Below are 26348 nucleotides of genomic sequence, written 5' to 3' on the forward strand. Positions count from 1 at the left end.
GTTAAAATAATTATACGAAATTTGGTTATAAGCGCGTGCAACTTGCGTGATCGAGTGGGCTGTGACCCAGTTAAGCCGGCACTCCCACACAAGGGTGAAGGGGTGACGGAGTAACTCGTGGTGGATCACCGAGCGATGCACCACTTTGATTCTAAGGTCAGTTTGGTCATGTGTTTCTTCTTAACTCGTTACTAATTGACTCAGCACTTAATCTCTTTTCATAGCCCACTCGATCCACACTAGGCGCGGCGCAAGCAGCTTGCGTCCGTTAGCGTGGATTGAGTGGGCTATGATCTCAGAGTCAGGTCAGTCTCATCGTTCATGCCTCGTTGCTGTGAGTACCGCGTGTTTAACGGTTTTCCGTTTAAAGAATAAATTGCATTTAGAACACGATTAATTGTGATTAAAGTGTTTTATTTTATTTCAGTAGTGTTTCTTAAAACTAATCAAATTAGAATTACTATAGTTTTGATATATTTGTCCGGATCCATTTGTAAACTTTGTCAAATTTGGTCTAAGCCTTTGTTTAAAACGAAGATGGCGTTTCCCTTTCCCGATTGAAAAGGTAAGACTGATATTGTTCACCGAGTTTCGTACTTCAAAGGTAATTTATTCATTTTAGGTTTACAGTTAAATACATTTTAGTGTGAATTTAAATTTTATGTTTTGATTAATTGCTAAGTTGATTTTACTTTGAATGAAGCCACGTTGAGTAGCGACAAATATTTCTTAACTTAATACTGCAAACGCTGTAGCAGACTACAGTTATGATGTTCGCTATTTATTTGCGTAAAACAAATATCTTCTATTTAGGATTATTGTAATAAGAACACATTCTAGTTAAAAATTATATTTCATTTTTGAGCATGAATACCACTCATTTAATCTGAAGCAGACTTTACTAGATGAAAATCTAAAATTGCAAATATTTCGTGTGAGCTTATTTTCGTGTTATGTTCTTGAAACACATTAGTTTTGACTTGTAAGAGTGTCAGATATGCTAGTGCAATAAATAGAACAAAGTGGTCGAGGCTTCGCAAATGGCGGCAACTGTTGCAATCGAAATGCCGCTATAAGTAGACGATGAAGGCCCTTAACAGAAAGTCCAGTGACAAGGGCGGAAAAATCCTCAATCTGCGATGACTCAGGCAACACATTGGCTGCAGTTTTCATATTGTGCATCAGTTTGTTAGGTGTAGCTTGTCTCGTCTCCACAAATCGCAAACACCTGTACAAATATGAGGCGAAACTGCTATCATAAATGATAATTATTAAATATTTGGGGTTTTTAGTATCTTACAAATAGTCCAGTTGGTTGAGAATGCTTCTTGGCAGTCTCTTGTTGAACAAGTAGTGTATAGCAATAGCTTCGTAATTGTTTTTCCCGATGTAATACTCATTATCATATTTTTTGAGTTCATGTCGCATTAAATACAGAAAGAATGGCGAACTGTCCCTCTCGTAAAAAAAAGCACCTGCGCCACTAGCAAACAAGTGGTCGGGGAAAAAATATAACTGCGTAATTTTTTTCAAGTATCCACTATCAGATCGGACTCTCTTCATAAAACGAGAATATTCGCCATTTTCAGTTTTCTGTAATAATAATGTTCACAATCATAACCAACGTATTTAATGATTTTCTGGGAGAAGCTCGTTCTTCGCTTACACCAAGTTTGCACGTCATCGTTTTTTATGTTATTTACTTCTAATATCAGAACACGGCGATAAAACTTAAAATTTAAACGGCAAATGACTACCCTAGTTAATTAGCTAATTCGGTTTACTATCGGTCTTTGATGTTTTAAGTATCAACTTATAGCCTTAATTTCGAGCTCGTCGTTTTTAAACCCTTAGCTATTACAATGGCGAATAGACAGCTCATAGTATTACTCCTTTTGTTATTATCTCATAAATTAGTGTGTTTGTCAACATAATTGGTGTGATTCGAGGTTGTCCAAGGATGTCGTCCATACTGTCGATGTGTTGGTCCTTGGAAATTAATAGTTCGCCGCTCAATAATCCCGAATAACATTTGACATAAAACATTGCGCCAAGTAACCAGCCCAGCAATAGAATTCTCGCCGCAGTTCCATCACCAACATCATCAGAATCTAAATCCAAATGAGAAAACATGTTTACGCTGGGAAAAAAATATGAGCGCTAAAACTTTTTCCAATCTGGAAATTCTATTGCTCATTGTAAACAAATGCAAATGAAAATGAACTTAACAGTTTTCGAGGAGACCCGAGACGTATTTCCAAACATTATCATAGATGAGGCGGAGTAGAGAAGGCGTTCTAGTTGATTTGATATATTTGAGAAAGGACGTTGCTAGCGCCATTAAGATCAAACAGGAAATCATCGTCAACCAGATTGTTCCATTGAAGCCTTTTATCGCCAGACGACTTTCAGCTTGATTTCCTTTATCTTTGACACACGTTAAGATACAATAGGACACAGTTTACAAAGCCGGTGACACGTGATAAAGGTCCAATTCGGCAAAATTAGGGAAATAGGTTATAGCAACAGCGTCTGTAATCTATAAAAAGAAAATTACGTTACACTCATGAACTGTGAAAGTATTTTATATTTTAACTCGGGTTGAATTTAAACCTTCACGTTCAGTATTCATACCCCATGTACATTGCCGCCTCTATTGTATAAGGCCGGAGCGCGCGATATTTCCCCTCTCAAAATCTAACATTTTAATTCGCCGCTTTCTGTCGCGAGAGGCGCTCGTTTGGACAAAAATGTGACGTCATAATTTTTAAACCTGAGGCTTTTCGCAGCATCTAATTCACGACAGCACGCGCTTATAAGTGCACTGGATCGAGGAGGGCTTAAATATCCCACGAGACTGTTGATTGCTTTATTAGCTAGTGTCGATGAATTTGTTCAGTTGTCTTTACATTTATTCCCACGAAGCCATGTTCTAGAGAGTTACATGGATATTTTATTGCCTTATTTCTGTCAACCATTACAGTGCAATTGTGGCAATATAAAATTTGCAAAGGTATTGTTAGAAAAGTTTTTGAGACCACTTTTAAATAATTATACTAAAGATATTACTGACCAATACGGAGCTTTTAAGAAATTAAATTCAAAACCTTTATCCAGAAAGTAATCAAAGTTTAAAATGTACTCTTATAAATCAAAATAAAAATTGTCACTCTTATAAATAAAAATAAAAATTGTTACTCTTATAAATCAAAACAGAAATTGTCACTGTTATAAATCAAAATAAAAATTGTCACTGTTATAAATCAAAATAAAAATTGTCACTGTTATAAATCAAAATAAGAATTCTTGTTACTCTTATAAAACAAAATAAAATCTTTTAAAGCTACTCTGTTTATATTTAGTTTTCTAATTCCTAGAGAAGATAAGCCAAAAACTTATATAATTCGTCTTTCTTGCAAAGGAACCATTACAAGACTTTGAATTTACGCGCCATTTAATTTTTTAAATTCTTTCCAAACGAGCTCCGTCTATCGGAGAAGTGAGGTTTCATCCCCCCCGCGAATGTTCCCTACCTCGGGAGCCGCGCGCTCCGGCCTTATAATAGAGGCGGCAATGCCATGTACTATGGCTTTCACCCATGAATGCTTCTCATCACTCAAAATTGTTTCATTAAGTTGGATTATGTCGTTACGTGCCTTGTCAATGTCAACCAATTTCAACCTATTTAAATGAAAAACCATTGCAATAAAACGATATTCATAACAAATTTCACCGAATCGGCTTTTCCGCGAAGCGTATGTTTCTCATTTTGATGATGTGATATAGTTTGATGTGATTTACAAAGCTTAGATTATTATTTTAAGATTATGGGAAATTATTGAAACACTTTTTACTTCTGATTTATAACGACATTTAACTTATCTCAAAAAATATATAATATATATTTAATATATGTAATCAGGGATAGATTTATTTTTCGAAGTAGGAATGGAAAACGTTTAGTATTTACTTCAGTCCGACTCATAGCCCAGTATAGAGCCCCTCCCTCCAACACGTAACGAAATGTTTAAATTATCTTATTTGCTACCTTTTGATGACGTTGCTGACGGGGACGGCGAAAAATGCGTAATTGCTTTTTACCATTGTCGCTATGACCCGCCTCTTCTTTCATACCCCTCCGTCCCGTGGAAGGGGTCCGGGACTTTGACGCGCACACACATTACTCTGTTCTCCATTCCTACTTCTAAAATTAAATCTATCTCTGATATAATATATGTATTTAATATATTAAACTGGACGTACGTTACGTTTCGCAAGTTACAGAGAATGTAATGAAATCGGAAAATGCTCAATAGAGGATCCTGTACAGAGATATCTCCTTTCGTCAATAACAAGTCAGAGAAATTGTCATACTGAGCCGAAAAAAATAAATATATATATATAGAAATTGCCAAAATTCATCCCTTGGTCAGTGAATATTTATAATTTCCTACAGATAACAATGAGAATCTGAAATCCATGATTCTATCTTCAGTTTCGAGTCCTATCCAGAGCGTGTTCCATTACCGTGAAGTAATCCTGTAGTAATGGAGCAATTATTGTCTATATCCCTAACTCCTTAAAAATATTTGATCCGTATTTCGTTGAGTGTTCTGGTTTAAAACGCCCATTATTCAAATTAAGATGTATGAAACACTCTATTCTTAAAGTTCGCGGAACACCGCCAATGGCATCTAGAAAAGCATTCTCGTATTTTTAAACAGCTACAAAAGGCTCTCTACTCTGTTACTCCAGAATCAAACTTTCCTCCTCCAACATTATTCCCTATACACTAATGGACTCTTTTAAAAACATTTTCGATTAAAATGAACGCTCCAATGACTTGATTAAAATATTCTGACAATGTTTGGCCAAAGTTTGCTAAATGGAGTTATTTTATCAAGTTTTCGTTGCTCTTAACAACCAAATACGAACAAATGCTGTCCATAAAATTCTCATAAGAGTTGTTTTAGCTTTAAAGATGCAGATACAAATTAATCCAAAATGGAAGGAAAATGATTGATTTTACTCAAAATACACTGGAATAAAAATTTATTTCATTTTAAAGAAATCAGTTTTTCGCCGTATATAAGTCAAATTTCGAAGTTAGAACATCTTTCGAAAAATACATGTGAGTGAGCAGGTAATAAATAATCACCAACTATGTGTATTTCCTATAATGTTATTTGCATGTTATGTTCATTACTTAGACGTGAAAGAGTGTCAGATCTTTTATCGTAATGAATAGAATCGAGTGGTCAAGGCTTCGCAAATGGCGACAACTATGTGTATATGGGAAAGAAAAAACAGGGAGAATGACGATACCAATCTTTTTTCATCCGAAGTCAGGAAAACTGTTTTAAACTCATATCATAGCTCTAATGTACTTTCTTTCGCAATTTTCTCACATTTACGAGCTCCAAGGTGATAGTGGATCTTTCCTTAATCGGTTTCTATCCACGCTTGCTTTTCGTGTACCCATGGCTACAAACACACACAGACAAAATACCACCCCAACTACGCCTAGCTTAAAATTGGAAAATGTAAATCGAAACGTTTAAGCTGTTTGATTTAGATTCTAACCCTCAGAGAAATTACGTTGGCGAATGACGGGTGTTTGCCCTTAGCTTGTTTTCGCTTTGGCATCATATTTAAAACTAGCTGTTACCCGTGGTGTCGCTCGCGTGTAATAAGAATGGGTAGATTTTACTGATGACTAACATTTTTGTAGCACCCTAGAAGCGAAGGCACTCGGCGTTGCCCGTCAGCCCGTCGGGACATTTTTTATTACTTTTCACGCGGGCATTATTCCATAAAGAAGGGATTTTAGTTTTTGGCCGCCATTTAAAAAGATGGAATCAAATCGAACCCAAAACACCATTGAGCCCGTCAATAGGTTAAAGGAAACCCGTGTACTAAATATCTGTGAAATCGGTTGAAACGCGCGAACTTAGTTGCATAGAGAAGAGTTTTTACATTTCTGGGCGCCATTTTTTAAGATGGCGGCGTATTGGAAAAATCTTTCTTAATACGCGCCTACTACTTATGAGTAACGTTCCTGCAAATTTTCAGCCTTCTAGGGCAAGCGGTTTGGGCTGGGCGTTGATTATCAGTCAGTCTGTCAGTCAGTCAGGACTTTGATTTATATAGATATAGATTAAATATGATTTAAATAATAAAATAAAATGGTTAATACAGTTAGAACTACATGATACATTAGCAAAGTAATTATAAATTAAGATAAACAAAACGAGACTAATCTACGATGCGTAGAGCCGCAGTTATGGTCGCTTTAAAATCATGAAATCTATCAGGTCTCACATCAAGATATTCTGGCTCATTCCCTTCTAGATCAATAAAAAGCAGTTTAAAAAGGAAATGCTGAGGTGTTTGAAAACTCATTGAAAAATCTCATGGTAAGGTGGATCAAGTGTGCTTGAAAATATCGTTGGCTTCCAATCCATTATCATCGATAGGGTTAAGATTTACGCGGCGATCGGCTAGGGTTACGAGGAACATCTGACCTCACAATAGCGAGACTTCCGCGAAAGGTTCACGCAATTGCGGCCTTTTCTTATCACTTATTTTTAATCGGCCGCATTAGGAGACACTCGTGGAATTTTCAGCTATCCACGAAGTGAAGCGGGTTTGCTATACATTGCCAGAAATAGATAAACTTACCGTCGGATTTTATTTGACTTTACCTAACTTAACCGGCAGCGTTGATCCGAGAGCTCGAGCAAATCTTTGGTAATACTTTCGACGGCTTCGGGATACGTGATATACTGTTACATTGCTCGAGAGCGTCTGTTTGAAAAGGCCAAAACTTTCAACATTTGTTCTAATGAAATTAGCATCGATTTGTTACAGCTAAATGTTATAAGGCTTGTCTTTAACGAAAGCATTTCATGTTTTAAGCGATTTTAGTCGAGGAAAATATTTCAATATTTATGATAAATGCTTTTTCGCGTGTTATAAATTTATGCCTGCTTTCGGGTCACCCGTTTTCATTAGATAAATGAGTTATTTTTCCAATTCTGGAGATAAAAGTCATTTAGTATATTCAAAAGGCCCTTTAGTTAATACCTACAATCAATAATTCAATACAGAGAGTCTCACTAATATTTGTAGGCATACCTTCCTTCTAGCTTACCCTAGGTCGCCTCTTACTCGGCGTCGCCAGACGTACCATAATTATGGTACTTTACAATAATTTCGAGTTAAATTTATCGCTGTACCATAATTTATGGTACGGTTTTGGACCATAATTTCACCAAAGTGTACCATATTTGACAATAATTTTAAAATATTTTTTGGGACTTCTCAAAAATCATCATGGTTATCTTGGTTTCATCTTTTCGGTTTTTGCAATGAAGAAAGCTGAACGAGCTCTTAAGCAACGTGTTGGAATGGCCGATACCTGATTTTATAAAATTTTAGACATTTAATTTTTTTAAAGATATTTATTATGTATATAAAACTTATAAAAAATAATATACAAATATAGGTGATGGGAAGTGCCTATTTAGTGGTACCATAGCTCACTCTAATAATGCGCTCACAGACACTAGCTGCTCGGGCAAAATATAGCGCGAGCAGCTTGTGTACGTTAGCGCAATATTTGAGTGTGCTGCAAGAAACTGAATAGAGGATGCTGTACAGATATATCTCCTTTCGTCAATAACAAGTCAGAGAAATTGTCATACTGAGCCGAAAAAAATAAATATATATATATAGAAATTGCCAAAATTCATCCCTTGGTCAGTGAATATTTATAATTTCCTACAGATAACAATGAGAATCTGAAATCCATGATTCTATCTTCAGTTTCGAGTCCTATCCAGAGCGTGTTGCATTACCGTGAAGTAATCCTGTAGTAATGGAGCAATTATTGTCTTATCCCTAACTCCTTAAAAATATTTGATCCGTATTTCGTTAAGTGTTCTGGTTTAAAACGCCCATTATTCAAATTAAGATGTATGAAACACTCTATTCTTTAAGTTCGCGGAACACCGCCAATGGCATCTAGAAAAGCATTCTCTTACTTTTAAACAGCTACAAAAGGCTCCCTACTCTGTTACTCCAGAATCAAGTTTTCCTCCTCCAAGATTATTCCCTATACACTAATGGACTTTTTTAAAAGCATTTTCGATTAAAATGAACGCTCCGATGACTTGATTAAAATATTCTGACAATGTTTGGCAAAGGTTTGAATAATGGAGTTATTTTATCAAGTTTTCGTTGATCTTAGCAACCAAATACGAAACAATGCTATCCATAAAATTCTCAGAAAAGTTGTTTTAGCTTTAAAGATGCAGATACAAATTAATCCAAAATGGAAGGAAAATGATTGATTTTACTCATGGTCGCTTTAAAATCATGAAATCTATCAGGTCTCACGTTAAGGGCTCATTTCAATACACCATAATATCTCTCTTAACCAAAGGTTTAAAAAAAGAACAATGTTAATCATCTCGACTCGGAGAGGTAATATTTTGGTTTTCCCAACTTGTTTTTTAAAGTCAGTATAGATGGTAATGCTAAAAATAGTTATTCATGTTAGTGAATAAATTCATGGTTTCTCCACGAACTATGGTCTCTTAAAGTATTCAGGTAAGGCTCATTTCAATACTCCATAATTTCTTCCACAACAAAAAGTTTAACAAGATGGCCCAAGGGCTGGGCCTTAATAGTAATTTTACACGGCTCACGTGACCCCCCCGTATAGTTGATCTCCAATAAATCGTACAACTAAAAACATTTCTGAAACGCAATCGTGTATCCCCTTAATTTCTAATAACGTCACATTTCAAGTAATATTAATGAAACTAAACTGTGCACCCCACTAAAGTATAATTTTTAAAAACCATACGAATCAAATAATGTATCTAAAACAAAATCCTGGATCCCCTAAACCCGAAATCACTATGACCGTAAACCGTCCCCTCTATTTTACGAAACCTAACCTCACCTAACCATCCAACATAATCTCTGATGTATCACGCGCACAAAGTGCAGTAGTGCACGAAAATTATCAACTTGTTTCTTTCACTCAAAAAAGCCCGCGAGATTTAAACTACCTTTCTTTCCTCTCTCTCCTCTCCGAGCGGGATGCCCCTCTCCCTCTTACCCCTCTCACTAATATACCAGGCAGGCAGCGGAGCTTCGTTTCCCTCCGATCTGGGTTCCATCTCTCTTCGCTAGCGATCTCTCTCTCCCCGCACGCTTTCGTTTTCCCTCTCTCTCTCCCATCATAAGCGTTCGTTTACGCGAAACCAAACCGGTTTCGCGGACGCGTCCGGCACAGGGGTTTTGGTGCCGTTTCTTAAATTTTAACGGAATAAAATTCCGTGTAAAATTAAAAAAGAAACTAAGTTTTTCATCTCGACTCGGAGAGATAATATTTTGGTTTGCCCAACTTGTTTTGAAAGTCAGTTTAACCTTGGACTGTTACCAAAGGCTAGCGAAGCATTTTATCTGGAACTTTTCCGTCTTAGGTACTATTGAAAATTTTCCTATCTTGATTAGTGAACACCAAAAGATAGGAGGGGATAAGGAGGGTGTGGAATCAGTGTTAATATGAAGGTCGATCGGTTTAAAGAGATTATGATACGCTTTTTACCTCTCCGAGTGACGTATGTCACGGAGAGGTTCTAATTTCGACGTGTCTGTGTGTGTGTCTGTGTGTCTGTGTGTGTGTCTGTGTGTGTGTCTGTCCGTTGTTACACCCACGTGACCGCGTTCGCAGTTTGCAAATCGGAGCAAACGTGTATTCAATTTCCAGACCGCATTTACAGTCCCGGAAATTGTATTGCCTGTCTAACAACTCTGTTCATTTGTTCACCCCACATGGACACCAGTCTGAACTTACTGGCTTCTAAACACCACCATCTTCTAGTCTTTCGCCCATTCCACATGGACACCAGTCTGTACTTACTGGCTTCTAAACACCACCACCTTCTCGTTTTTGTCCATTCCACATGGACACCAGTCTGTACACCTGGCTTCTAACACCACCACCTTCTCGTCTTTGTCCATTCCACATGAACACCAGTCTGTACACCTGGCTTCTAACACCTCCACCTTCTCGTCTTTGTCCATTCCACATGAACACCAGTCTGTACACCTGGCTTCTAACACCACCATCATCCTTAAGGTTAAGACATACGCGGCGATCGGCTAGGGTTACGAGAAACGTCTAGCCTTCCAATGGAGGGGTCTTCCTCCAAGGTTCACGCAATTGCGGTTGTTCTTGCTTTTAGCTGTAGTTCGACACCCTTATATACTACCTATTTGAGTAAGGCGAGCAACCGGAGTATGCTTCATTTCAAACGTCAATATTAGTCAAGTCTCTCAAGGTTGTTTAATTATTCTTTTTTAAAACGATGTAACGCTCAATAAGGCGAACAACTAACGAAGAAAATATTAAATATTAATTATATTTATTTTAAAATTTAAGATAATCTCTTTTCTCAATTCAAAATTAATACGGAAAGAGTTAAAAAGCAGTCTATTTTTTTTCTGTGTGTGTCTGTCCGTTGTCACACTAGTGCGCGGAGTTAGCAGTTCGCTTTGTTTTGATGTGTTAAGAAATCCTACAGAACCTTAATATTCACTTTTTCCATAATATAAAGTGAATATGTGGAAATCTTTTTCGTTATTACGATGCATTTAGTACTTTTGTAGCTTTAAAGCTCTGTTTCATTTTGATATTCCAAGGATGTTTTTTAATATTATTATTTGAAATGGCTGTTTATATATTACTTAAGCTATACTACATCTGTATATAGAATAATCCTTGGTTTAGTTATTTTAAGAAAAAAACTAAGGCCTGGATTCTGTCGGGTAAATTAAGTTTGATCCGCAATAGGCTTAGTGAACCAAAGAGTAAATAATTGAGACCTGAAGTGGAGTAATCTTTGGGTTTTGATTATCGTGTCTGTAATGAAGGGACATTAACGGTTCAGAGTGAGCCGAAAGTTAAATACACGTTTAAATAATCAGACTTACATTTTATAATAGAAGAAAGCATCATGGTAGCAATTAGATCAGTGAAAGGGCTAATCGTTATCGGGTCATAGCTTTGAAGTTTTCATTCTTGTTTCAAAGTTAATACAGAACGAGTATTGATACCGTTAGTTATTTAAAACAGAATTGTATATTTGATTTGCGATAAATGATAAAATGAAGTTTCAAGTACGTGTGACTCTCTGAAATAAGGTAGGGGGTAGAGTCTAGAGACGAGTGCTTTTTATTGATATCGTTAGTTACTAAATTCAATGTAGTGAAGTTAATTTTGGGATAAATGACAAGCGCAGGCTCTCTTTCAAATGACCGTAAACGGTTGGTCTTTCATAATACGGGAAATCAACGACAAAATGTATAATGCAACACAATGCAAAAAGGTCAAAGGTTATATTCTTCCGTCCATACTCCGTGATTGTTTTAACTTTTGTTTTTATTTTACGTGCCTTATCTTCAAAAAAATAGCGACATATGCCTTTTTCCATTGCCATTTTCTTTGGAGTAATGTCACTGGAGTGAGAACGAAAATGTCATTAGAAATCTTATTTATTTTAATAATAACTCCTTTAATATTGCTCCATAATGGTAGATTACTAGCAGACAATGGTGAACCGAATAATTTAGGCCGTTGCTTTTTTAGCCTGTTTCTCGGGCCAAAATGGACTTTCTTTATTTAAAAACTGATATGAATTTTAGTTACAAGATTGCTTTGCGAAACTGTGCAAACTGTTGGCCAGCGTTTAAAAAAAGACATTTTAAGCTATTTGTAGACGTTATATTGTAGGCAAAATTGTTTTATATGAATTAAATATTAGTAAAGCTTCCACTGATGTTTTTATGCTTCTTGTTTGTTTGACTAAAAATCATCTATCTGTAGACCAAAAATAAAAAAAATATTTTTTAAATTTAACGAGACGGCAGGGTTGATACGCCCACCTAGTTGTAAATAGATCTTTTTAATCCGCCGGAGCTATTCTTAATAAGAATTTCTATGCTAGTAGGTTGTCAATAAAACTACTAGTAAATTATTGTTAATGAAAGTTGGAATTATTGTTGTTGAAAGTTGGAAGTACTGTGGATTTAAGTGAGTATTTGACGTTTTTTATATAGAATGGAGGAAGATAATGTTGAGAGTAAGGATGAAATGCGAAAGCGTAAAGCGAGGGAAAGGATGAGGGCAAAAAGGTCAGACCCTGAGTTTAAGAAGAGAGAAAATGAAAGGAGAAGAGTTTTAGCAGCTCAGAAAAAAAGCTAAGGCTGAAGGTGAAGCTTCTAGTCCTAATTTGTTTGTTAGTTCTATTGAGTCGCCTGTTGGCCACGGTAGTGCTAAGGATAATGTAATAGACGTAAGTTCAGGTGAAAGCTCTGTAAGAGTCGGGGTAATTACTACCGACGAACCTATGAATTTGGTTAATAATAAATCGGTTAGTTCTATAATGGTAGCGAACGATGAACAATTACCTTCTACGTCTCATGGTAATGTGTATCCGTTAGAGAGAATGAGAATTTTGAGACAAAATGAAGAGTTTAGAATGAAGGAGGCGCGATCTATGGCAAAGAAGCGAGAGAATGAGTCATATCGTGAAAGGGAAAATCAGGTTGGTGTACTTACCAAGCGAATGAAAAGGCTTGATGAATGGTATAGAGCAGGCGAAAGAGTTAAGGATCAATTAAGTAAGGCTAATAAACGCCAAGATTTAGAGTACGTTGAAGCAGAACGTGTGAGAAATCAGTTGGGTATGGCTAGTAAACGCCAAGATTTAGAGTACGTTGAAGCAGAACGTGTGAGAAATCAGTTGGGTATGGCTAGAAAACGCCAAGATTTAGAGTACGTTGAAGCAGAACGTGCTAGTAATCAGATGAGTAAGGCTAGTAAACGCCAAGATTTAGAGTACGTTGAAGCAGAACGTGTGAGAAATCAGTTGGGTATGGCTAGTAAACGCCAAGATTTAGAGTACGTTGAAGCAGAACGTGTGAGAAATCAGTTGGGTATGGCTAGAAAACGCCAAGATTTAGAGTACGTTGAAGCAGAACGTGCTAGTAATCAGATGAGTAAGGCTAGTAAACGCCAAGATTTAGAGTACGTTGAAGCAGAACGTGTGAGAAATCAGTTGGGTATGGCTAGTAAACGCCAAGATTTAGAGTACGTTGAAGCAGAACGTGCTAGTAATCAGATGAGTAAGGCTAGTAAACGCCAAGATTTAGAGTACGTTGAAGCAGAACGTGTGAGAAATCAGTTGGGTATGGCTAGTAAACGCCAAGATTTAGAGTACGTTGAAGCAGAACGTGTGAGAAACCAGTCGGCTATGGCTGAAAGTCGTGCAAATGTCGAGTTTAGGAACTCTGAACGTTCTAGAAACAGATTGTCTGTGGCAGAAAGGAGGGCAAATCCTTTAGTTATAGAGCAGACGTATTTTGATACCATTAAAGAAGGTCCAACGTGTAAATGTGAAGGATGCTCAAATCTTTTTTTTAAAGCATCTGGTAGCTTAGTTAAGTCTGCGGTGTTTTTGGCTGTCCCTGGTATTCACCGTCGTGAGCTAAGTGACAGAGTATTTTTATGCAGTGCTTGTAATAAAGCTGTAAAGAAAAACGAAATCCCCAAGTTTTCCAGGGAAAATGGTTTTGAGTTTCCTGAAATTCCGGTAGAACTAGTTAATTTGTCTAATTTGGAGGAAAGAATGATTTCACCAAGAATACCTTTTATGCAAATAAGAAGGTTAGGTTGTGATCAACAAAGGGGGATTAAGGGAAACGTGGTCAACGTTCCTATAAATGTAGAGTCTACAGTGTCAGTGTTACCACGGTTACCTCGTGAAACAGATACTATTCAAATTGAGTTTATGAGGAGAATGCAATATAATACACCCTATTTGTACGAAACTGTTAGGCCCAAAAAAATGCACGAAGCTCTTAACGTTTTGGTGAAAACACCGTTGTATATTAAGCATGGGATAACCGTTAGGAGCGATATATTAGATCCAATTCCAGAAGAACTTGAATTTATTGTTGACGAAAATGACCGTCAGTTAAACCAAGGTGATACATTAAGGGAAGACCCAGTAGGGCCAGTGAATTTAGAGAATGATAATGATAGCGATGATCTGTGGAATGAGCCTAACGAAGTTAATTCAGTCCCTGTTGGGAATCAAGACACGTTGTTAGTGTCACTGTCTGATTTTTTACCAACTAATACCATGCATGTTAAGTTTGCTCCTGGTGAAGGTCAAACGCCAATGTCTTTACTCTATGACGAGGACGCGGAGGAATTGTCATTCCCCAGTATTTATGTGGGTCAGAAGAGAGACCTTAAAGTTAAAGGTAGTTTTGGGGACATTGCCAAGTGGGAACTTCGTAATGTTGATAGGCGTTGTGCTAAAAATCCGTCTAAATTGTTTTACACTTTTGTTAAGTTGGAAACTATGAAAGTTAGAGATTCCATACAAGTTTGTATGAGAAAAACCAAGAGAAAAGATGGCTCAAACTACACTGCTGGGTTTTTATCGTCTGCTGGTGCACTCGATTCAATTATTAAGCAGGATGATGGTTTTAGAGTATTAGAAAATTTGCAGTCCTCGCCTTCATATTGGCAGCATAGGCAGAAAGAGTTGATGGCTATGATTAGGCAGCTTGGTACGGCTACCTTTTTTATAACGTTTTCAGCTGCAGAAGGCAAATGGCCTGAGCTTTTGAACATATTGAGGGTGACTTCGGGTCAGGATCGCTTAGCGAATGATGATATTGGCAATTTAAGTTTTTCGGAAAAGGCAAAGTTGATTCAGGATGATCCTGTTACTTGTGCTAGATATTTTGACCACCGTTTTCGGGCTCTGCTTAAAGCTCTGCAAAAGCTAGGCCCTCTTGGTGTTATTGAAGATTATTACTTCAGGGTTGAAATACAGCAAAGAGGCTCTCCTCATCAACATGGGTTGATTTGGATTAAAGATGCGCCGAAGCTTAAAGGTGACTTGTCAAATGTTAAAGAGGTAGAGGAATATATAGATAAAGTTATTTCTTGCGCTGGTAAATTGAACGATGATAATGGGGATTTGTTAACGTCATTGCAAATGCATAAACACACGACAACGTGTAGGAAGAAGGTTAATGATAGTTCAGTTTGTCGTTTTGGAATTCCATTTCCTCCCATGCCTAGAACTATTATTTATGATCCGAGTTTAAGAGAACCCGGTACTCTTGACGAAGAACTTAAGTGTAAGAACAATTCCAAGAAATTGCGTGAGCTTTTGCAATCGAAAGAAAAAGAATTGTGGGTAGATAGTTTTGAGGAGTTGTTGGAAAAGTTGCGTATAACTGAAGATGATTATATTAAAGCCATTACGTATGATATCAAAAGGAAAGTGGTTTTATTGAAAAGACACCCTAAAGATACTAGGGTTAATCCGTACAACCCGTGCACTTTGCGCCTCTGGCAAGCGAATATGGACATTCAGTTTGTACTTGATCCATACGCTCTGGTTATGTATATCGTGTCTTATATAGGGAAATCTCAGCGTGGTATGTCAATGCTTCTGCGTGAAGCTGCTAAACGAGCGCAGTCAGATAAATGCACGGTGAAGCAAAAGTTGAAGGTGATTGCTAATCAGTTTTTGAACGCGCACGAGGTAAGCGCGCAGGAAGCGGCTTATAGCGCTTTACAAATTCCAGTCTCCAGGTGTAGTCGTGCTTGCATTTATGTTAATACAAATGTGCCCGAGAATCGTGTTCATATTCTCAAAAGCAAAGTTGAGCTTGAACAATTGTCCAAAGATAGTTTGGATGTTTTCGCTTCTGGAATGTTAGACCATTATGTTCAAAGGCCAGATGATTTAGAGGCAGTAACGTTAGCTCAATTTGCGGCTTGGTATGAATTTTCCAGAAGTCGTAGAGTTTCGAAAACTCAAAGTCATATCGATGAAGGTGAGAACGATGAAGTTCAATGTGGTAAATGGTTGAAACTGAAAAATGATTCAGGGTTCATTAGAAAACGTGGTCATTCTAAAATTATACGGTATCGTAGATTCAATTTAGTGAAAGATCCCGAGCAGTTTTATCGTGAACAAATCATGTTATTCTCGCCTTGGCGTGATGAGAGTAGAGATATTTTGACAAAGGATGTAAAATCTGAGTATGAGCTTAGACTTGAGATTATAACGGAATCTAGAAAAGAATTTCATAATGAAATTGACGAAGCAGCTATTGAACAGGCTGTGAGAGATTTCGAAAGTGAAGCTATTGAAGCTGATCTTACTAATATCCAACCTGAATTGGAACATCAGAATGAAAACGATAGGTCTTTAATTGTTGAAGATTCTGATTTTCTAATTAATACAGTGGAAGAGGCAGTAGGAAATATTAACAGAGATATTCTTGATGGTAATGCGGAAAAAACTGTTGCTCCATCAGTCACGTTAGTTAATGATTCAGAATACAATGCCCTTGTTAGAAAGCTGAATTTGAAACAGAGAGAAATATTTTATGAAGTTCTGCACCATTTAAAGTGCAAAGAAACGCCTTTACGGCTATTTGTTACAGGAGGCGCTGGTGTTGGAAAAAGCGTTTTGATAAGTGCCATATTTGAATCTGTTACTAGATTTTACAATAAGCAACCAGGGTCTAATCCCTCGGAGGTTAAAGTTCTGCGATGCGCACCTACGGGCAAGGCTGCCTTTAATATAGGTGGGGCGACTTTGCATAGTACCTTTTGTCTGCCCGTCAGTCAATTTGCCGGAAGCATTTCCAGATTAGAAAGTGAAACTCTTCACAATTGTAGATTGATGTATGGTCAAGTGAAGTTGTTAATTATTGACGAAATATCAATGGTTGGTGCGAAGGTTTTTAACCGAGTTAACTCGAGATTGCAAGAGATAATGGGTTGCCCAGATTATTTTGGTGGTGTCTCTGTACTTTTAGTTGGAGATTTTAACCAACTTAGACCCGTCCGGGATCATTTCGCTTTTCAAAGTCAAAGTGATAGTGACAATCCATATGCGTCTTTAATTGGTAACCCAATATGGGAGGAATTTCAATTTAGTGAGCTTGAAGAGATTATGAGGCAAAAAGATGATAAGAGGTTTGCGGAAGCTTTGAATAGAATGGCTGTGGGAACTATGAATCAGGATGATATTGACCTATTCGTAAGTTTAGAAGTAAACAGAGAGCGTGTACCGCCAAAAGAAGCGATACATCTTTTCCCTACTAACGTTGAAGTCAACCAATTTAACCAAGAGACTCTATTGAAAATGAGTACGGAAAAGTGTATTTCATTTTCAGTAGATATTGTAAATGGTGATCTTAGTAGCGAAGTTAAAAGTAACATTCTTTCCCAAGTTCAAACGTTAGCAACGTCTGATACGTATGGTCTTCCTAAAGAACTAACACTCGCTTGTGGTGCGAGATATATGATGACTAACAATGTCGATACGTCTGATGGACTTACGAATGGTGCGACAGGTTGGTTAAGAAAGATAGAGTACGGTAAAAATAGGCTCGGGGAACAAATTCCGTTCAGGGTTTGGATTGAGTTTGCTGATGCTAATGTTGGGAAGTTGTTGAGACAAAAGTGTCTTGGATTGTACGAGCAGAATAACTATAACAGGACTTGGACTCCTGTCGAAAAAGTTATTAAGGCATTTAGTAGAAAATGGAGGCAAAATAATGTTTCAGTCTCTAGGAGACAGTTTCCTTTGGTCATTTCTGAGGCTATTACGATACACAAGAGTCAAGGCGATACATATTCGTCCGTAGTAGTGCATTGTAATCCCAGAAAGAAATTAGAGAGAACTCATTTATACGTTGCTTGTAGTAGGGCTAGAAACGCCTCAGGTTTGTATATTGAGGGTAAATTTCAAGTTCCAAATGCGCCTAAGAACAATCAAGTAGAAATGGAACTTCAAAGATTACGAGCTACGAGGAGTATTGTATTACCGTTTTTGAACGAACGTGTTTACATTTATGTTCATAATGTGCAGTCCTTAAACGCGCATTTGGATGATATTTTAGCAGACACGGTAATAAAAAATGCCCAGTTATTATGCTTTGTTGAAACGTGGAAGAAAGATACCGATGATTTTAGTGTGCCATCCTTTAAGGAAGTGGGCGGTATTTATCTGCCAAGAACGGCACGTAGAATTGCGTTTGGTTCTTCCATTTATTTAAAAGATATACCCGAAAATGTTGTTAACGGTTTGGATAATAGGGTTTTGCGAACCGATAGACCTTTCAGAAATTCGCATGTGGAACGTTGCTGGTTGGATGTTTCCATTGAAAATGAACCGATGACTGTTGTTTTGTTGTATAAATCGCCCGGAGCGAGTTTGAGATCAGTTTTTGAGGATTTTAATCCTTTATTCGATATTAGATACGATGCCTCTGTTCCAACAGTTGTAGTCGGAGATTTTAATATAAATTTTTTAAAAAGTAAAACGGCACTGAAAATGTTCTTTGATTCTTTTAACATGTCTCTTATGCCGGGACTTGAAGAGAAAATTTCAACTGACTATCATTGCCAGTTAGACTTAGCGTTCGGAAACAAACTTTTCCAAGACAGATTCGAAGCCTGTTACAGAGAAACGTACTATTCGTATCATAAAGGTATATGTTTTGTTAAAAAAAACATAGCTGTAGAAGTTTTGTAAGAGCAACCGTAATGGTTGGTGAGCATCCTGGCTGTAGAAGCTTTGTATTATAACCCGAAAGGGTTGGTGATAGTCCTAGCTCTCGAAGCTTTGTATGATCAGCCTTAATTAATGGTTGATGGAAATCCTAGCTCTAGGAGCTTTGTATGATCAGCCTTAATTAATGGTTGATGGAAATCCTAGCTCTAGGAGCTTTGTATGATCAGCCTTAATTAATGGTTGATGGAAATTTTAGCTCTAGGAGCTTTGTATGATCAGCCTTAATTAATGGTTGATGGAAATCCTAGCTCTAGGAGCTTTGTATGATCAGCCTTAACTAATGGTTGATGGAAATCCTAGCTCTAGGAGCTTTGTATGATCAGCCTTAATTAATGGTTGATGGAAATCCTAGCTCTAGGAGCTTTGTATGATCAGCCTTAATTAATGGTTGATGGAAGATGAAAGTTATGTATCATTTAGTGGCGTAGCGTGAGGGGTGAACTGATCTCTATTTTAAGGGATTAGATTGTACAGTTTCGTCGAAACTCGAAAGAGGTTATCTAACATTGTTATAATGGTGATATAATCATCAAAGCTGCCATAAGTAATGCCAGTTGAGAGAAGATTCTCGGATTAAAAAGTATTAAAGCCTACTATGTTCAAGTCGAGATTAACAAATCTCCTTATCTTGAAAATCCAACAATAGGTATAAATCGTCTTTTATCACTATACTAAAGACTTTGCGTTGCAAAAACACGCAGAATAAAAGTTTATTTAATGAAATACTTATTTGAGTCCTTTCGATAATAGTAAAATATTATCACAGACTTTATTAAAGAGTTAAATAAGCATATTTGCGAAAAAAGGAATTCAGAAAATTTATGGTAGGCCGCGGGTAGGATAAATTCACGCACAAGTCGAGATTAACAAATCTCCTTATCTTGACAATCGAACAATCGGTATATATCGACTTATATCACTATACTTAAGACTTTGCGTGGCAAAGAACATGCAGAATAAAAATCTATTTTATGAAATACATTTTATTTGAATCCTTTCGAAAATAGTGAAACATAATCAGAGGTTTATTACAGAGCTCAATAAGCATAATAGAGAAAAAAGAGAGGGGAAACTTTATGGTTAACCTCGGGTGGGATAAATTCACGCTACGCCACTGCTATAGTAAGAGTTGCTCAAAAAGGGTTAACGATAGTCCTAGCTCTCGAAGCTTTGTATTATAACCCGAAAGGGTTAGCGATAGTCCTAGCTCTCGAAGCTTTGTATTATAACCCGAAAGGGTTAGCGATAGTCCTAGCTCTCGAAGCTTTGTATTATAACCCGAAAGGGTTAGTGATAGTCCTAGCTCTCGAAGCTTTGTATAATCAGCCGTAATCAATGGTTGGTGGAAATTCTAGCTCTAGGAGCTTTGTAAAATCTAACACCATTAGATGCAGATTGACTGGAATGGAGATAGGGCGGGTGGTTCCTTGTGGGAAGCGTCTCTCTAACGCCACGCCACGAACAATATTGGAACTATTTCCAATCAAGCAAACTGATGGTTGAAATAGCACACGACATTAGGCCAGTTAAAGCTCGAAAGTCTATCTTAGGTTCACCTTTAGAAAGTTGATATTTGCGGTTTCGTATTTTGTAGAAATTAAACCGGAGAGGAAAAAACCTAACCGTGCCTGTCCTAGACCGTATAATCATAAAAATTCCACAGAGCAGACGACATAATAAAGGTCACATGATCTATGCTTTGAAAAGTTTCGGAACTCTCCCGCTAGGGGCGACGATACGAGCTGAAGTTGAAAGATAGGGGTTTTAAGTTATCATTCTAGTCAATCTGTGTTTAATGGTCTTAGGTAAAATGAAATTATAACCCAGAAGGGTTAGAAGCTTTACCTTTTAGAGTTGTTGAAAACCCTAGCTCTTGGAGCTTTGTATGATCAGCCTTAATTAATGGTTGATGGAAATCCTAGCTCTAGGAGCTTTGTATGATCAGCCTTAATTAATGGTTGATGGAAATCCTAGCTCTAGGAGCTTTGTATGATCAGCCTTAATTAATGGTTGATGGAAATCCTAGCTCTAGGAGCTTTGTATGATCAGCCTTAATTAATGGTTGATGGAAATCCTAGCTCTAGGAGCTTTGTATGATCAGCCTTAATTAATGGTTGATGGAAATCCTAGCTCTAGGAGCTTTGTATGATCAGCCTTAATTAATGGTTGATGGAAATCCTAGCTCTAGGAGCTTTGTATGATCAGCCTTGATTAATGGTTGATGGAAATCCTAGCTCTAGGAGCTTTGTATGATCAGCCTTGATTAATGGTTGATGGAAATCCTAGCTCTAGGAGCTTTGTATGATTGCCCGAAAGGGTCGCTCAAATTGAAAACCTATTGCCCGAAAGGGTCGCTCAAATTGAAAACCTATTGCCCGAATGGGTCGCTCAAATTGAAAACCTATTGCCCGAAAGGGTCGCTCAAATTGGAAACCTATTGCCCGAAAGGGTCGCTCAAATTGGAAACCTATTGCCCGAAAGGGTCGCTCAAATTGGAAACCTATTGCCCGAAAGGGTCGCTCAAATTGGAAACCTATTGCCCGAAAGGGTCGCTCAAATTGGAAACCTATTGCCCGAAAGGGTCGCTCAAATTGGAAACCTATTGCCCGAAAGGGTCGCTCAAATTGGAAACCTATTGCCCGAAAGGGTCGCTCAAATTGGAAACCTATTGCCCGAAAGGGTCGCTCAAATTGGAAACCTATTGCCCGAAAGGGTCGCTCAAATTGGAAACCTATTGCCCGAAAGGGTCGCTCAAATTGGAAACCTATTGCCCGAAAGGGTCGCTCAAATTGGAAACCTATTGCCCGAAAGGGTCGCTCAAATTGGAAACCTATTGCCAGAAAGGGTCGCTCAAATTGGAAACCTATTGCCAGAAAGGGTCGCTCAAATTGGAAACCTATTGCCAGAAAGGGTCGCTCAAATTGGAAACCTATTGCCAGAAAGGGTCGCTCAAATTGGAAACCTATTGCCCGAAAGGTCGCTCAAATTGGAAACCAACTCCCCGAAAAGGTCGTTCATATTAGAAAATTAATGCCCGAAATGGTCGCTCAAATTGGAAACTGTGGAAGAAGTAACTGTGATATCTAGATATGATGGGTTGCTGGTATGTTCAGTTGGTAGAGTTACTATTCTCTCATCAGATATAATTGGTAAGTTAAATAAAATCACTTTTGATAAAAAGTAGAGTAGGTAGTCTATCGTTAAATATAAAAAAAAAATCACTTCTGTGTTACGTATAGTGAACAAGTTTATTTGCGTGAAGATGCGTTTATACAAAGCGCGATACTAGTCATCCATATTAGTTATTACTAATGTTTAAATAAAAACAGATGAATGAAGTTTAGTTCACATTTTAACACGAAGTGTTTTTTATCTTTAACATTATCACCTTTGATAGTGTTTAAAACGTTTTTTACCATGATAGAAAAAGGACGTTAACCATTATTCTATTATTGACATACGTTTAAGATACTCATGACTAATGGAGCACTACCATAAAAATGTTCAAAGTCAGGCACTGAAAATGAGAGCGCAGATGGCGATGCTGGAATGGATGAAAATGCCGTTCCGATCTGCATCGATCCAAGGAACTTGAATAAAGATAGCGACATATCCAATGCCTACCGATCAGGAAATCTAAGCTGGTCTTCACTGCTCACAAATTTTCACCGTACTGGACGCGCAAAGTGCGTTCTGACACATAGAGCTGAATGAACCAAGTACTTACTTGTGTACATTCGCAACACCTTACGGACAATACAGATTCCTGCGGCTACTTTATGGTCTCTCCTCAGCGTCAGAATTATTTCAAAGCACCATGCACCACCTTTTTCACCACAAAACTTTCCGTACGTCCACATTTCCACGGATGACTTTCTGATAAATGACAAAGACCAGCAAAAACACAATCAAGTACTGGTTGCAGTCTTTGAAAGAGCCCGCCAAAGCAACCTAAAATTCAGTCGACAGAAAATGCAACTATCGGTAGACAAGATGGAATACTTCGGCAAGATACTGTCCTCCAAAGGCGTCGAAATTTCACCAACAAAAGTTCAAGCGATTCAAATCAATACCGTCCCCAACAGACAAAAAATGACTACTAAGATTCCTTGGCATGCTGAATTATTGTCCAAAATCCTGCCCCAACTATTACAGCTCCACTACGCGAGCTTCTGATGAAAGAGGTCTCATTCATGTGGGACGCGAACTCGGAAACTTTCTTCCGAAGCCGGGAGTGTGGCGCACTCCTGTAAGCCAAGCTTCTGGGCGGCAAAGTTTGAGGGAATAAGACACATGTCGGCGATCCTACCCTATAGGTGCCGACTGCCCCGTGTCCGCCGGAGGTGACTTGACCCCCACCCCCGCCCGTCACCTCCCAAGTAAACCTCATTTCCTTCCCCTGCTTACACACGTACTGAAACCTGTATAATCACATCCTTGCCGAGGTACACTGACCCACTCGCATTGAAACCCTCCAAAAAAAAAACTGTCTTCCGAAAACTTAAACAACTCATCTCCTCGTCCCAAGTACTGGCCTATTACAATCCGCAAGCCACAAGCAGCACAGTAGACAGCAGCCCAATAGGCGTTGGTGCGGTACTACTTCAAAATGTTAAACCTGTTGATTATGCTTCAACCTCTTTCACCGGCACACAACAAAACTACGCACAGTAGAACGTGAACTTCTGGGCATAGACCAAGCGTGCGAAAGATTCCACTATTATGTCATTGGAGTTCCCTTTATCGTACAGACCGATCATAAACCTTTAATTGTCATCATTAAGAAACCGATGCAATTACTCTCACCACGCATCCAGTGCTTTGTTCTTCGCCTGATCAGATACAAATAACGATTGCCTACATACCTGGCATTCATTTACAAGTGGCCGTCACGTTGTCACGTGCTTCTTAATCCACGACAGAAATTGGCACATCCTGCTTTGAAGGACCCCATGTCGTAATGCATACAACCACAGCTCTGTTGCAAGCAAAACAAACCCAATTCAACAACGCTACGACATCCGGGCCAATTGCACAAACGGTACTTTTGCTCATAAAAGAAGGATGGCCATCTGCATACGAAAAATTACACACCGAGTAAAAACCGTTCTGGGCGATCAAAGAAGAACTTCATGCATCAGAAGGCATAATTTACCGAGTGGATACGCTTTACGTCCCTGAAGCGCTACGCCATGATGTCATGTCCCAAATTCACTCAGTTCATCAAGGAATAACCGCGTGCCTATCTAAAGCCAAGCTGTATCTCTACTGGCCACAAATGAAAAGAGACGTCATGGAGTATATCCAGAACTGTACAACTTGCCAAAAAAAGGGACCGTTCCAACACGCTATGCGCTTACGCCTCAAGATGTATCTCAGGTACCCTCGCACACTGTTGGTGCGGATCTCTTCCACATCAATAATACAAATCTGATCATTCTTGTTGACTATTACTCCAAATGCGTCGAAGCTCAAGAGTTACGAAGCACCAATGATAAAGCGATAATAAAGTTCCTAAATCCACAATTCTGGCGATATGGTGCTCCGCAGAAATTTGTGTCTGATAATGGTCCCCTCCCCTTTAACTCGAGCTTTTTCAAGGGTTTACTCCAACAATGGGCAGTAGAACACGTAACATCCAGCGCATATCATCCTTAAAAAGCAACAAACAATAAAAAAAACCTGGCAATCAAAACGCAACAGGAAGGTCGAGACCTACAGTATGTTCTTATGGAATATCGTTCGACGCCCATTGGAAAGATACCGTCACCCAGCGAGATGTTAATGGGACGCCGTACCAGAACACCGTTAACTACAACGCAACAAACACTTCGACCGCACTTCTCAACTTGTTATATTCGCAAAATTTACTGGACAAAAAAACCCAATGGTTAAACGTCAAAATCATGCGCACCGCCCGGTACCTGAAACCCTAAAGGCCGGGAGACCAGTATATTACTAAGTCGGACCACGGTAATGGAAACCTGCAGAAGTACTACACGGAAGCAAGAGCCCTTGTCGTATATCCTGAAGATAAATGACGGAAAAACATTGCGGAGAACTCTGCACCAAATACGTGCGACACACCTACACAGTACAGTACGTCAAAGCGACTTCGATGAACCCAACACGGCACAAAAAGTACAACAGGTGGAGGGCAATTGTGTTAAGCATTTGCGGCAAACTTTAACCAATCTACCCGATCCTGCGGCCAATACTTACCGAACCACTTCAAGAGTCAGACTAGGAAGATTACCACCACCCATACAAAAACAAACTTCAATTTCAACAACTCAAATTCATTCACCGACCTCGGCAATGCAGAACACATCTCCAACCCCACGACCCTTGCAAAATCAAACTTCAATCTCAAAAACTCAAACCAATTCACCTATTTTAGCAACACAGATCCGATTTCCTACTATACTTCAAACGTCAAAAGCCAATAGTGGTTGTAATTACACCGCGTAAACTCGAACCGCGACGTACAACATCAATATCAAACATTAGGACCTTAAGTCCTTCTGGCACGACGAATGCTCAGACGCTGGACAACACCCGAACAGCGCTACTCGAATGTCTCCGGGAACTTTCCCATTTCCCAAGACAATTTCTGTATATGCCACACCCAGCATACGAGCACCATTTACACATTTACAGCAACTACACAACAACCAAGGTCAACCCGAACAAGAACTAATATTTACAATCCAAAACGTTTTTGTAATACTTAAATATTTTAAAGAAGGAAAGATGTTATATACTTTTGTAATACACTTAATACTCTTAATAACATTATCATATATTGTTAATCTCGCCACTAGTATACCCTGATCTAATCCACTAGTGCGCGCCACCTATAGCGAATAACGAGGTTTCCTCATAAATGAGCTAGCTATTTTGTAGTCAGTTTATATTGTACACTTGATGAGCACAGTCAATAAATATTTTATTATAATTAATTCTGTCGACTTACTAAACATAAGTGGGTTTTCCCAGAACCTTGTTTTAGACGTACGAGTGGTTTTTTTGGTTCGAATTAGCCTTTAGTAGTTTTGCATAAATTGGTTGTAATGAAAATTAGAGAAACGTTTAGCACATTTCATGTTGTTTTAATTAGGGAGACTAGAGATTAAATAAAGATTTATGATTTAAAAGTGAACTTTAAAATTACCGAGATAAACACTAAGGTAATAGAAACCCTTTCAGCTCTATAACCTTGAAAAACTGGTAAGGAATGTTCAGTTTTTCGTTAGAAAGGAAACAAGGATCTTCTCGTAAAGGTGTGTTCTAATGGAAATCGTGTCTCACAGATTTTATTCTAAATTAAACGTTATATAAAGCAAAACTACTGTAAAACATCAGAGAATAAAATTTAAGATAGAACTTTTATATTACTTTGTAAATAATGGTTTGAAACATAGGATTAGCGGATGATAATAGATTTAGACAATGTAAAGAAAACTATTCGATGATATAAGCTACGTTAGACAAAACAAAGCGTAAAATGTAGGTTTAGTATTTCGATATTGAGTCAGATAACTAGTCTTTTCCCTCGACTCGGAGAGGTAATATTTTGGTTTTCCCAACTTGTGATAATTGTGGCGTGACTACGGTGACTCCACAAACCATAGATTGGATAGGAAATCG

General features: G+C 38.1%; 1 protein-coding gene and 2 long non-coding RNA genes across 5 annotated transcripts; 1 reads left to right on the plus strand and 2 right to left on the minus strand.

Annotated features, from left to right (window-relative positions):
- Positions 1-192: 192 nt before the first annotated feature.
- Positions 193-1583, minus strand: LOC149709353 (uncharacterized). The gene is made up of 2 exons (XM_089864712.1): positions 1301-1583; positions 193-1228 (listed from the first exon to the last, which is right to left on the minus strand). The coding sequence occupies exons 1-2, from the start codon at positions 1561-1563 to the stop codon at positions 970-972; spliced, it is 522 nt and encodes a 173-aa protein (XP_089720838.1). The 5' UTR covers positions 1564-1583; the 3' UTR covers positions 193-969.
- A 19925-nt stretch (positions 1584-21508) lies between these two features.
- LOC149709354 (uncharacterized) lies at positions 21509-25660 on the plus strand. The gene is made up of 2 exons (XR_016381358.1): positions 21509-21847; positions 22167-25660. It is a non-coding gene; the product is annotated as an uncharacterized LOC149709354 (long non-coding RNA).
- On the minus strand, positions 22153-26293 carry LOC149709355 (uncharacterized). 3 transcript variants are annotated; one of them, XR_016381356.1, is made up of 3 exons: positions 23564-23699; positions 22426-22574; positions 22153-22288 (listed from the first exon to the last, which is right to left on the minus strand). It is a non-coding gene; the product is annotated as an uncharacterized LOC149709355 (long non-coding RNA). The 3 variants fall into 3 exon arrangements; XR_016381355.1 differs by having other exon boundaries at positions 22182-22318; XR_016381357.1 differs by lacking the exons at positions 22153-22288; positions 22426-22574 and adding an exon at positions 23322-23462 and having other exon boundaries at positions 23564-26293.
- Between the last annotated feature and the right edge of the window lie 55 nt (positions 26294-26348).

This window comes from Phalangium opilio, unplaced genomic scaffold, assembly GCF_054372755.1.
Source record: "Phalangium opilio isolate 3A_F unplaced genomic scaffold, DU_Popi_V2 ptg000013l_1, whole genome shotgun sequence".
Lineage (NCBI taxonomy): Eukaryota > Metazoa > Arthropoda > Arachnida > Opiliones > Phalangiidae > Phalangium > Phalangium opilio.

Coding starts and splice junctions, on each gene's coding strand:
- LOC149709353 (XM_089864712.1), bottom strand. CDS start 1,563: ATGAAGAGAGTCCGATCTGATAGTGGATACTTGAAAAAAATTACGCAG. Junction 1,229..1,300: donor CTCAACCAACTGGACTATTT/GTAAGATACTAA, acceptor ATATTTGTACAG/GTGTTTGCGATTTGTGGAGA.